Genomic DNA, 12,610 nt, shown 5'->3' with positions numbered 1-12,610 from the left:
GTAAAAAGATACTTCCATGGGGATCCCCGGGTGGCTCAGCGGTTTAGAGCCTGCCTTCAGCCCAGGGCGTGATCCTGGAGTCCCGGGATCGAGTCCCACATCGGGGTCCCTGCATGGAGCCTGCTTCTCCCTCTGCCTGTGTCTCTGCCCACCTCCCGTTTCTCTGTCTCTCATGAATAAATAAATAAAATCTTAAAAAAAAAAAAAGATACTTCCTCCCTACTGTCACTTCTGAGATGGTGGAACACAAACTGGAAGCTACAGGGGCTACTTGCTGTCAAGAGGGAAGGGACCGTCAAAGCAGGAGACCGATGCAAAGGTGGGAACAACTGAAACCTGGAGCGTGGACCCAGGAGTGAGTCTGAAGACAGCCTTTCAAACCCCTGGATCCAGTTGTACCTGAAGCTGGACACCCCTGGACGTTTCTGTCCACTGCAGCCCTGCACCCTGATGCTAACACAGGGAAGAGGCCAATCACAGTGGAGGCGAGTCAGCAAGAATGTGCCCGTCTTCAGCTTCGAAGCTGCCACTCAATGCAGCCCCTCAATAAAGCACCTGCTGGGACCAGAGCTCCAGGACGCCCAGCAGGGAATGTCTGAGTGCAGCTTGTCAGGGAAGATCCCCACACGCTCAAATGTGCTGTCCTCAGCGGTGGCCTTGCCAAGAGAGGCTCTCATCCTGGAGCCAGCGACCTGCGTAGGCTGAAAGCCAGACAACCTGTGCCCCGCAGGGTCCGAGCAGATTATCTGCACCAGGTCCAAAGTGGTGCCTCCACAGCAGGGAAGCCATAGGGAGAGCAGGAGCTGAGAGGGGCCCGGGGACTGAGTACTCCTGGACTCCCTGCTCCGCACCCCTTCTGAAGAGCCCTCTGGGGGGTTCTAACTGCTCCTGGTGGCACAGGGGACCCCAAAGAGCCACCTGAGACAGACACCCCCAAGCTGGAGTCATAATTCAGAACTCTCCTCCACTTTTCTGGCTTTGCTGTCGTACACCAGGGAGCAACACAACGTAAGCCCCCTGGCAGCCTCCCCCACAAGTCATCACTATCAATCCCAAATCCCTACACCTGCCCTGGCAGGAACTGGCAATGATGAGGGGGTAGGTATGGACCCAGTGGGGCACCTCCTCCAAGCCCACCTCGGGGGTAGCCTTGAGGGGCCCGGGTTAGTGGGCAAACCTGCCCAGGGGCATGGGGGGGACTGGTGACCACGGGGGCTGTTCCCTTCTGCACATGGAAGCTTCTTGGATGCTTGTGTGTGTGCATGGGCAAGCATGTTTGTGTACATGTATAGATGTGTGCTGGCACATACATGCATGTTCATGTCCACATGTGCACACGCCAGATGGGCACAGGGTGGGCTGGGAGGGCTCCTTCTGGAGAATCCCTCTCTACAACAAGGGTGACTGTGTGACCCTAGACCTGGGCAACCAGAATGCTGTCCCTCTGAAAGGTGGCGGGCGGGTGGGCACGTGATCCGGCCACGCCCAGCAGATTCAACCCCAGATCTCTGTGGGCAAACACAGGAAAAAGCGCCTCCTCCTTGCTCGCCTGGTCAGCCAGAGGTCCAGGGCCATTCTGCCACGAGGGGAGAGGACGGCTAACCATGAAGCCCACGCCGAGTGAGCCTGTGGGGTTTCGAGAGCCCTCTGCGTGATAACTAAATGTCTGCCCAAAGGGTCAGGGCTTGTCCCTGCCTGTTTTTTTGCCTGTGTCCCTCAGAGTGGGGGAGGGTCTGGGCTGAGATCAGAGGGCAGCACTGCTCTGGGGAGGACACGGCTTTGGGGCTCATCAAAGTGGGCGTACTTGGGTGCTCTGAGACTCAGGGGACCCATGTATAAAAGGGGATCTCCCCACACAGTGGCTGGGTGGACAGGAGGTGACGGAAGGACGGGCAGGCCCCCGCCCGTGGCTACCTGGGTGGGCTTGCCGAACCACTTCCAGAGCTGCCGGGCAGGCAGGAAGGCGGCGATCTTGGGTCGGTTCTCCACGGACGGCAGGCGCTGCCGCTTGGCCAGCTCCTTGGTGGTGGGAAGGTGGACGCCCTCTCTCTTCTTGGGTCGGCTCTTGGCCCCGGCCCCGGCCTGAGCCTTGGGCGGCATAGGCTGTGGCGGCTGCGGCGGGGGCGCCTGGGGCGGGGGCGCCGGTGCCTTCTTGCCTGGAGAGTGGGCCGAGGAGCGAGCCTTGCCTGGCGGCTTGGGCGCCTTGCTGGGGAGGGCTGGTGGGGCGGAGGGGCCGGCCGCGGGGGTGGGCGCCGCCTCGTCATCTGAGCTGCAGGAGGAATCGTCTGTGGTGGAGGAGGAGGAGGAGGAGGACGAGGAGGAGGAGGAGGAGGACGAGGAGGAGGAGGAGGAGGAGGAGGACGAGGAGGAAGAGGAGGACGAGGAGGAGGAGGAAGAAGAAGAGGACGAGGAGGACGATGACGAGGAGGACGAGGAAGAGGAGGACGATGACGAGGAGGACGAGGAGGATGACGCCCTGGAGCTGGAGGCGCTGCAGTTCCGGCCACCGCTGCCCTGGCCCTCTTCCTCCCCCTCAGTCTCCGAGCTGCTGCTGCTGCTGCTGCCACTGTCACTGCTGCTGCCACTCTCAGACTCCTCGGCCCCGTCCTGCTCTGCCTGGCCCTTGTCAGGGCTCTTGGGGTTGCCGGAGTCCTCAAACTCGTGCCCAGTGCCAGGCTCCTGGGCCAGGTCGCCATCCATGGGCTGGGGCCGGGTGGCCTTGGGCTCACTGCTGCCCGTGGCCGGAGGGTAGCTGCCCAGGCCCAGGAGGCCCTTGGGCTCCTGCCAGCCCCCAGCTCCAGGGTCCTCCCGCAGAAGGAGGGCCTCTTTGGCCTTCTTGCTTTTGGGTGACGTCACACCCTCGTGGTCCAGCTTGACGAGCAGCTCGGCCTCCTCCCCAGGCCTCCGGGTGCCCTTGGTGGCCGCCTCCTCGGCAGCCCGGGCCTTCTTGGGCTTGGGCCGGGTGGCGGGCATGGTGATGGGCATGGTGACAAGGGGGGCGGGGGCCAGGACCGTGGCAGGGGCTGGCAGCTCCCCAAAGGGCTCGGGAGCCGGGCAGCTGGTGAAAGTGGATGGCGCTGGATTGGGTTGTGGGGGCGCTGAGCGAGCCTTAGGGGCTTTGGCCCGCTTATCCACGGGTTCTGGGGGGCTCTTCTTGGAATTCGGGGTACTGATGGGCTCCAGGGCCAACGGGGTACTGGGGACCTCTTCTGTTGAGGGCCCCTCCTCCAGGACGGCAGCTCTATCTAGAAGAGAGAGGAAAGATCTTATGTGAGACTAGGGCCCGGGGCTCCTGAGCCAGAAAGCCCTGTTTCAATCCTGGCCCTGCTTGTTCCTGAACAGCGGCCGTTCTGGGCCCTCACATCACCATCATCCTACAGGTGGTGACCCCAATGGTCCCCAGCAGTGTTGGCTCTTGGCACTTGTCCCTGAACTCTGGAGTGAGCCACCTGGCTGAAGACCAACTCCGCCCCTGATGGATCAATGCACCTCCCAAAGCCTCAGTTTCCCAATCTGTCAAATGGTCCAAGAGGCCCCATGGCCAAGTCCCCACAGAGGTATGCAGCCTGTCCCCATCTACTCCCACACCTGCTCTTGTGCCTTGGCTAGGACTGAGCTGGGGCCCACATACCACTCTTGGCCTTGGTGCTGGGTTTCCGCCCACGCCCTCGGGCCTTGGCACCAGACTCCTCAGACCCTGGCGTGCTCCCATCTTTGCTGTCCCCGGTATCTTTGCTGGTCTTCCGGCTGCGGCGCTTGGCACTTGGCACCAGGAGGGCTGGGGATGGCTCCGCACCTGCACGGGCAGGACAAACGGGGGCTCAGGGCTAGCTCTCCACTTTCCTAGCTGCCTAAGCATCGTCTGTCACAAGGGACAGGGGCTGGATCACCACCTGGCTGAACTTGCTTGGCCTGCCTGAAGGGGCTGCGCAGTTGGAGAGTGTGGCCCCGTCTGCAGGGATGCCACTCAGGTGTCTACACACACAAAATATTCCACAGGGGCCCCTCGGGTGAATGGACTGGGTGGAGCGGAGCCAAGATCCCACCTTTGTGGTTTTTATAATCCACCTGGAGGATGCTCAAAACCTACAAGTCAGGCAGTCCTCATTCCAAGTCCTGGCTCTGCCCCTAGTCATGGGACCCTGGAAGAGCCATTCCCCGTCCCCCCACCCCAAGAACCTGAGCTGCTATTGGTCGGTCAAAGGGGCTGGGATCTCCAGACACACAGGGCTGAGGCACCATGCTCTCGTGGACACAGGCATGGGACATTCAGTCACGGTGACCAGCCAGCCTCGATAGCCTGGGCAGCCTGGGGATGCAGGCCTGGGGAACCCCAGGAGCCCCACCCATGGTTTCTGCCATTTCCATCCCATGGGTGTAAATGGTTCAAACAATGGCCAGAGCCCGAGAGTTGGGCTCACAGGGCAGGGTCACCCTCAGCAGGGCAGAAGGACCACCACTCACACTGGATCTTATAGTCGGGAGGCAGGAGGCGGATGTGGGAGAGGGGGATCCTCCCTGTGTCCCCGTCATCAAATTCCACGGTGATCAGGTCCCCGTCATCCTCGAGGCCAAGCAAGCCTGTTGGCAGAGGGGCAGGGTCAGGGAGGCCAGCGGACCCCACTCTCAGAGGGGCACGAGGGCAAAAAGGGGAGCCAAAACGAGCAGGTAAGCAGCCCTGGACTTGAGACGTACAAGGGCAGGTAGAGACTGGTGTAGAATGTGAGCTTCGGAGCCATGTGGTCCCAGCAGGAGCACCAGCATGCCCATTCCAGCATCTCAACTCACTCCCAAGACCCTCCCCGAGCCAACAGGGAGCTAGGGAGCACAAGGGCAGGCACCAGAAGGGACAGTGGGAAGCGACAGGGGCTGGTGGCAGGTGGGAGCATGGCATTTCACAGACAACCACCTACACTCGGAGGGCCCAGAAGAAGGCCCAAGAGGCGCCCAGCACCTCTGAAGGTAGGGGTCAGGGAATCCCAACACTGGACAGGCTGAGGGGATAGCCCTGGGGTGCAGAGGAGCTGGGTGGGTGACCCCCACCCCATTCTACATGCAGATGCCTGGTCTGGCCCCTAAGCACAGGCCGTGGGTGGTCTGCCAGCGGCAGCAGGCACACTGTGGGTGCTGGGACCTGAGGTCCCCACAGAACACTCCTGCCCACACACAAGGTTTCTGATCCACTTACTATGGATCACCAGGGCTGAAAGGACAGCCTCTTAGGAGAGGCAGACACAGACCAGAGAGGTCAGAGGATGAAGAGAGAGCCCAGGACCCCAAAAGGGAATGGGGAACCCAGGACAAAAGGGAGCTGGAGAAACCTGACATGGAAACAGTAGATTTTCAGAGATATTTAAGAAAATGTAACATGGATATAACCAAACATGATATGAAACAAAACAATATAAAAACAAGAAAATAGGACACAAAAAGTTCCCGGGGAAAGAAAAAGAGAAAGAGAAAGAGAAAAAAAGAACAGAAAAAAGAAAGATAGATTGATTCAAAGAATAAGAAAAAGCTCTTAGGAATTTCTTACATGACAGGGATTTCAACAATTCAAGACAACGGAAGGATCAGAAGGGCAGGGTCGGCCAAGGAAACCACTCAGAGGTGGAACAAAAGGGTGATGAAACAGCCCCCCAGTAGGAATAAAGATACAGATGCTGTGGGCAGCACAGCTCAGGAGCGTGAGTCCCAGGGAGCAGCTCTCTGAGGGCAGCGCGGGCGTCCAGAACAGAGGACACTTGCTTCATCCAAATCACCAGCAATGCATACAGACACAGACACACAGACACAAACCCACATGAAATCCCAGATCTAGGAAGAATGAGAACATCCTAACAGTTTCCAGAGAGAAAAAAGCAAGTCTCCTACAAAGATGTGTTTTTAATCATGGCATTGAACTTCTCAGACAATTGGAAGCCAGATAAAAATGGACCAGAGACAGAAAATTATTTCCAACCTAGAATTTATTCCAGTTCTACTATCTCTTAAGAACAGTTTAGAATAAAGAGATCTTGGGCATGCAGATATTGGAGGGATTTACACCCCCCTCCCCCCACTGCACCCCCTTATACCCTTTCTCAGAAAGCTACGCAAAGATTCTCTAGGACGACAAGGGAAGAGAAAGACACAATGCAGCCCAGGAGCTGGAGAAAATAGTACTCTCAGAGGGATGACCAGGGGAAGTCCCTAGAGTGACCTCATCGTGGTTTAGGGAGTCAGAGAGCTCTGGGGGACCTGAATCAAGATGAACTCTTACCACAGTAAGAGGACTTCCTGCTCAGTGCCCCCCACGCTCCCACCTTCTGCCTTACGTGGATACTAGGTAGCCACGGGGTGCACTGAATTTGCCAGCTGGTCGAGTGGTGGCTGTTGCCTGTAATGTAGTGAACATCCATACCCCTATCTCCTGGGAATGCTGGGTCTGCAACAGCTAGGGGGAGCCCAGAGGGCATCTGCGGTGTCTGACACCTGTACCTACATCTTCTGGGGCTCCTGTTATTTTCATCTGCCTAGCTCCCAATCTCTTACTCTGCTAACAGCACCCCAATTTTCCCGGGGAAGCCACCGTCCCCTCTCTTAGTCCACATGTGGAATTAGTAAACTGACCTTGCTCGCTAGTGTTGGGGATGAGACTCACAGCAGTCAAGGAAATGCACATGACCCACACCAGTTCTGCAGGCTCCATCCCAGGACTTATATGGAAAAGGAGAGAATTCTCCCAATGACAGGATTTGTTAGGATTGTGGGATCTAGTCCCCAAGGAACTGAGTGTGAAGCCAGGCCCAGACGAGAGCAGATGGAGGGCCTGAGTCCTGAGGATGCTTGTGTGAACCATTCCTGAGCCTGACAAGGCCCAGAGGCCCCAGAAATTTTCAGCTACCAGGAGCCAGCACAAGCGTTCATGTTTCAGACAGTCAGGGCTGGGGTTCAAGTGACTCAAGAGGAAACAAGGGAATGCCAGGGAGGGTCTACAGGAGGGATGCCTCACCTCGGACCACAGTGCCTGGGTAGAGGCAACGGTACTGCTGGCTCCAGTAGGCTGCGATTCTGGTCCCTTGTGGCAAGAAGCGAGTGGAGGCTGGCCTCACGTCATTGATCTGGGAAAAGCAAAGTATTGAGCACCAGGGGTGGCCGGGAACAGCCCCGGCCCCCACCCTCCCAGCAGCCCCGCTGTCTGGCCCCTCACCGCCTCCTGCAGCAGCTGCTCCAGACAGTAGATGTGGGGCCGGTTCCCGCGCTCACCCTCCACCACCACGCGGTATCTGCAAGGCCATGGCATGTGTGGGGTGGGGTGATACAGACCGTGGACCTTCCCAGAGAGACCCTTGCACCTCAACTCCTGGCCCAGAGAGCACCAGCTCAGCCTCCCAGACCACCCACATATGATGTCAGAGCTTGGGAGTTTGCTGACGCCCTATATAAACTTGGGGAGTCTTTCCCCTTCTGGGTCTGCTTCCTCCTCTGTACAACTAGGGGTTGCAGGTCTAAGCACATACTGGGGGCTGCCATGCCCACTCAGCCCCCTCAGAGAGCACCACCCTCTCAGGGTCATTCCACGGGTTCTACGGAGGAGCTGCAGCTCAGAGAAGCAAAGCTACCTGCTCACAGAGGCCTGGCAAAGCATCCCGGACATGGGACTGGGTGAGGGTCTTTGGGCTCTAAGCCCGGCGCTGGCCCCTGCCCAGGCCCCCAGGTCTCCACTCACATGTCTGGGGAGTGCACTGTCTGTACATGCCCAGCATACAGCAGCTTGTCATCCATGGGGATGAGCACACGCAAGCCGTCCTTCAGCTCATCCTTGTCGATGATGCAGGAACGTGGAGCTGTGGGGGTTGGCGAGGAGGCAGGGCTGGAGCCAGGGGGCAGCCGGGAGACCCGCCCTCGCTGCCCAAACCTCCCTTACCCCAGGGGAAAAGGCATAAGGCTGCCTGCAGGCAGTTTGTGCTCTGTGTGTGTGAGTGTGTGTGTGTGATTGTGTGTGCACGTGTGTGCCCACTGGTGGGCCCAGAGGCTGCCTGTAGGCAGTGTGTGCCGTGTGTGTGCGCCTGTGTGTGCACACGCACATGTGTGTACCCACTGGTGGGCCCAGACAGACCTCATGCAGGGGCACACAGTGGGGCCATGAGCAGCCCCTACTCTCCTGACCCAGGCCTCTGGAAAGATCCCAAGTGGGTAAAGACCAAGGGTGACAGCCTACATGTGCTGCCCCTCCTCTACCTCAAAGACCACCACCCTGAGGCTTGAGCATGAGGCTCCAGGTCATCAGCCCCACCACCACCACTTCAGCCAAGCATCCAGGACTTTCCATTGGCTTGTTCTCCACCTGGGGTGCCATTCAATCTGGTGGAAGCCAAACCCCTCTAGCCAAACTTCCCAGCGAGGCTGTCAGTACTCATTGCTCCCGCCCCTCCTCATCTGTCCTCATCCCAAAGCTACCTCTGCCTTTGGCTTAAAAGCCACCTGCTTCTAGCTCCCTCAAACAACATGCTCCCCCATTTTCCTCCTCCAGGCTCAGCCACACTGTTTCAGGGCCCTAGGCCCACTCTTCCTGCCCTGTGGGACCTTGAACCCGGCCCTGCGCTGTTGTGACCAGGCTAGAGAAATCCAGACAGCTCACTGGGGTGGACAGAACGGCCAGCCCACCTGTTCACCCCTGGCTGCACCTACACCCCTGCCACAGCCTCACCGTGGGTGCAGTGCACTTCCCACTCCTTCACGCTGAGCATGGCCACATGACTTGCTCTGGCCAATGGCACAAGAGTAGGAGTGATCAAGTGCTGATTCTGAATCTGGGCCTGAGGAGGCCTGGTCAGCTCCCACTTGCCCCTGTTGGCCTCTGGCAGGATGGCCACAGGAAGAGCATGCCCTGGCTCACCCACTAGTCCAGGGGCTGAATGGCCACAGAGCAGAGCATTCCCTGCATCAGAGAACCTCTAGCCATCCCACTCTTGTGGGAACAAACCCAGCTGAGGTCAGCCCATCTGCCCTGCAGATAACTGAGACACAACTACCTCTTGCCATTTCCCACTGAGTAGCTGTTTGTTACACAGCAACAGCTGAGTGATACTCCCCCGATCATGAAGTCCCTCAGCCTGGTTCATCCTCTTGCTCCATATCTGCCCCACCCAATTCCCATCCTGAGTCTCTCCTCTAAGCTCCTGGAGGAGATCCCTGGGTCCAAATGCCAAGCATACGTCGCTTCCCTGGGATGTCCTCCAGGCACCCCAGGCTCTGGCTGGCAAAGCATGGCACAGGACCTCAGCCTGCTCCCTCTGTGCCCACCCTACCACCAGCCGTCCTCACCCCTTATCTGCTCACATCACACAGCCCACCCCAGAACCCCTCTCCCCCTCCCAACATGGCCAAACCCACCCTATCTCCCTCCATGCTGTCTATGGCACTACAGCCCACCATCGTTTGCTGGGATCCTCACAAGGGCCTCCTACCTGGACTGCCTGGGCCCCTCAGGCACCCCCCCCATCTGTCCTCTACAAAGCAGTCAGAGAGCACTTTTCAAAACCAATCTGACTGTGCTGATCCTCCACTTACAACCTCTGACAGCTTCTTGTTTTCATTAGGGCAAAGACCGCAAGCCTGGGTCATCTGCCTCTGCCTCCTCCCCTACCCAGGGCTGTGCTCCTGCCCCCCACCAGCTTACTAAACCAGAATCAAACCGGACTCCCTCAGTTTACCACAGATACCATGCGCCGACCTCACGTCAGGCCCTTGCAAGTGCCCACTCCTCGTGCTAGTCAGCCCCTGCCTGCTGCTTTCCTCGGGGAAACTTCTGCAGCCCCACACTGCAGGCCGGACCAACACTGCGTTGCTGGGACTTACCTGGAGTTAGCGGCCGCTCCACGGCCCCACCACGAGGCAGGTGTTCATCCTCAGAGAAGCTCGAGTCCTGGTTGGGCTCGAAGTCCTCCTCAGCAGCCATGCTCTCCATCAACTTGCTCACAGCTCCCCCCTTTCCCCGATTCTGGGGACAGAGCACAACAGACCCTCAGCTTAGGACGTGCCATGCAAGTCCTGCCACTTAGGACCCTCCCTGGAAACGGGGGTCATCGTCAGGCCGCAGGGGCATCTCCCACATGTGCTAGCTGGCCTCACTCCAAAGGCCAGAGAGCAGAATGAGCCTACACCCCAGATGGCCAGGACTGCGTGTGCTGAGGCAGCACCTCCAGACAAACAGTGGGCTCTGAAGAACAGCCTGGCCGGGGGCTGGACGGCGTTGGGGGGTGGGCACACCCAGCACATCCCCATCAGGGAGGGGGCTACAGGGACCTCACTCTTGAGCACAGAGAGCCTTACCTCCTTTTTCACCTCCTTCCCTTTGGCCTTGGCTTTGCTCCTCTTGGCGGTGGCCGGGGAGCTGGTGTGGGGAGCCCGGGTCTCGGGGGGCAGGGCGGGAACACGGGGCGGGGGTGGTGCGGCCCCTGAGCCGGCCTCCTTTCCCTTCTTCTTCTGGGTGAGGAAGCCACACAGGTGCCATCAGAGGCTGTCCTCCCCCACAACTCGCCTCTCCTGGGAGAGGAACAAAACACCTCCCCCTCCCTTCCCGCTAGTATGTTTGTTCTTAATCTTAATTGTTTTATTACTACATGTCACTTGCGTAAAAAGAAGAAAAAAAAAAGTACCAAAGTGCATATAGGTGCAACTTCCTCTCCAATGTATCCTATCATGTACACAATGCTAACAAGAATCACCAGTGGCTGCCTGGTGCATCCTTCCAGAACTTGCCACGTAAACACACAGGCTATACAGACACATTTGCGCACAAATAGTATTTTTTTTTTTTTTAAACACAGATGGGAATTTGCCCAAAGTCCTGCTTTGCAACTTCTCCCCCAAAAATGTCTGATATACACAGAGGCTGCCTCACTTCAGCGGCTGCTCACGGTACAGTTCTGTGTGCGTGTGTGTGTTGGGCGGGTGCACAATTCGTTTAACCACCCTCCAGGAATGACTGCATAGGTGGCTCCACTTTGCTCTTTCAAGTGATGCCACAAAAACAGGGCAGGACCGGCTAGTTCCAAAGGCACGTTCTTGGAAGGAGGAAGCAGAACCATTCACCTGACTCCAGGGCACCCCAGCAGCGAGGGGGAGAGCCAGGCCCATCCTAGCTCCAAGCACCCCCAACCCAGGGACGGCAGGGTGAAGGGGCTGCTCCCAGACCCTGCCAGCGGCCTGGAGACTTCTGAGTGCACCAGCTTTGTTCAGCAAAGCACTGCAAACAACCTGGCTGTCCTGTGACCTTAGGGAAACACTGGTGCATCACCAGATCCAGTGACAAGCTTTTGGGCCAGCGGCCGAGAGTCCCATTCGAGGAAGAGGCGGCGGCGGGAAGAACAAAGTAGGGACACTTGGTGCAAGAAGCAAGCTCAGGCTAAGGTCTGCACGACCCAGGGGTGATGGGCGGGCAGTGGAGACGAGGGCGGGGGTGTGTGTGTCACTTTATGCTTTTTAAAAGACACATTCCTGAAACAAAACAACCAAGTCAAGGGACCCGAGGATGTGGGAAATGAAGAAACATAAAAAGACAATACTGGGCAACGTTAAAAAAGACCACAGCGGAAGTCACGGCTTCCTACCAGACACGTAACATCCACAGCACACAGCGTCATGAGGGGCAAGGCAGACACTCAATAATTATATTTTCTTGCATCGGATGCATGCCTTAATCTTGTTCGCATTTCTGAAATCAGAAGGCATCCCGGGGGTTGAAGGAACGGCTATGACGTGGTTCTGTTGCCTTCTCCTCCAAATACCTACTGTAAATACATAGCCCGTCCTCCAGCGCCTATCTCTGCAGCTGTGTCCACGGGGGCAGGCCAGGGACGGCAAAGAAAGTTCTGAGTGGACTTGAATTTTCGCCCTTTCCTTTCTTTCTTTTTTTTTTTTCCCACCCTTTTCTGTATCCTCCAAATCACTGTTATGATCAGACAACACTGATAACTGTTTCCCATGGACCAGAAGGCCCCTTTCTGGGAACCTAATCTTTCTTTCTTTTTTTTTTTTAGTAAGAAAGGAATGCCAGGGGCGTCTGGGTGACTCAGTCGGTTGAGCATCCGACTCTTGGTTTTGGCTCAGGTTGTGATCTCAGGGTCGTGAGTTCAAGCCCCGTGTTAGGCTCCATGCTCAATGTGGAGTCTGCTTGGAATTCTCTCTCTCTGTCCCTCTGTCCCTCCCCACTGCTCTCTCTAAAATAAATAAGTAAAAATCTCAAAAAACAAAAAAATTAAGGCTGATGGCAAATGGAAATGTACAAGTCTAAAAAGAATACAAACATTATCTCACAAAACTATGAACAGTGGTTGCCTCTGGGGTGATTTTATGGATATCTGGTTTCTCCTCTTGTTGATAATTAGCCTGTTCTGTTCTAGTCTTTTACTGTGTCATCAGAAGGCTGGGATTGGGTGAGCCCTGATCTTCTCGCCCATACATGGCACCGTATCTTGGCAAAGGGCCCACAGGCAGTAAGGCCCAGGGGGTGTTCAAAGCTCAGCTTGGATGATCGTGTTAGCTGCCGTGACCATGGAGGGGTTACAAGGCCACCTGTAAAGTGCAGTTAATATGAGTCAGCTACCTCACAGGGTCTTGTGAT

The 12,610-nt window shown here is 57.2% G+C and overlaps 1 protein-coding gene across 1 annotated transcript in view; it reads right to left on the bottom strand.

Moving 5' to 3' along the window:
- Nucleotides 1–12,610, bottom strand: part of TNRC18 (trinucleotide repeat containing 18) — an 85,166-nt gene that overhangs the window by 3,717 nt on the left and 68,839 nt on the right. Inside the window, 8 exon segments of the mRNA XM_025426295.3 lie at nt 1,915–3,245; nt 3,632–3,796; nt 4,465–4,581; nt 6,995–7,103; nt 7,193–7,268; nt 7,712–7,829; nt 9,844–9,985; nt 10,318–10,470. Coding sequence (XP_025282080.1) covers nt 1,915–3,245; nt 3,632–3,796; nt 4,465–4,581; nt 6,995–7,103; nt 7,193–7,268; nt 7,712–7,829; nt 9,844–9,985; nt 10,318–10,470 — 2,211 coding nt within the window.

This window comes from Canis lupus, chromosome 6, assembly GCF_003254725.2.
Source record: "Canis lupus dingo isolate Sandy chromosome 6, ASM325472v2, whole genome shotgun sequence".
NCBI lineage: Eukaryota > Metazoa > Chordata > Mammalia > Carnivora > Canidae > Canis > Canis lupus.
Note: the sequence above shows the minus strand (reverse complement) of the source record. Positions and strands in the feature narration are given on the sequence as shown.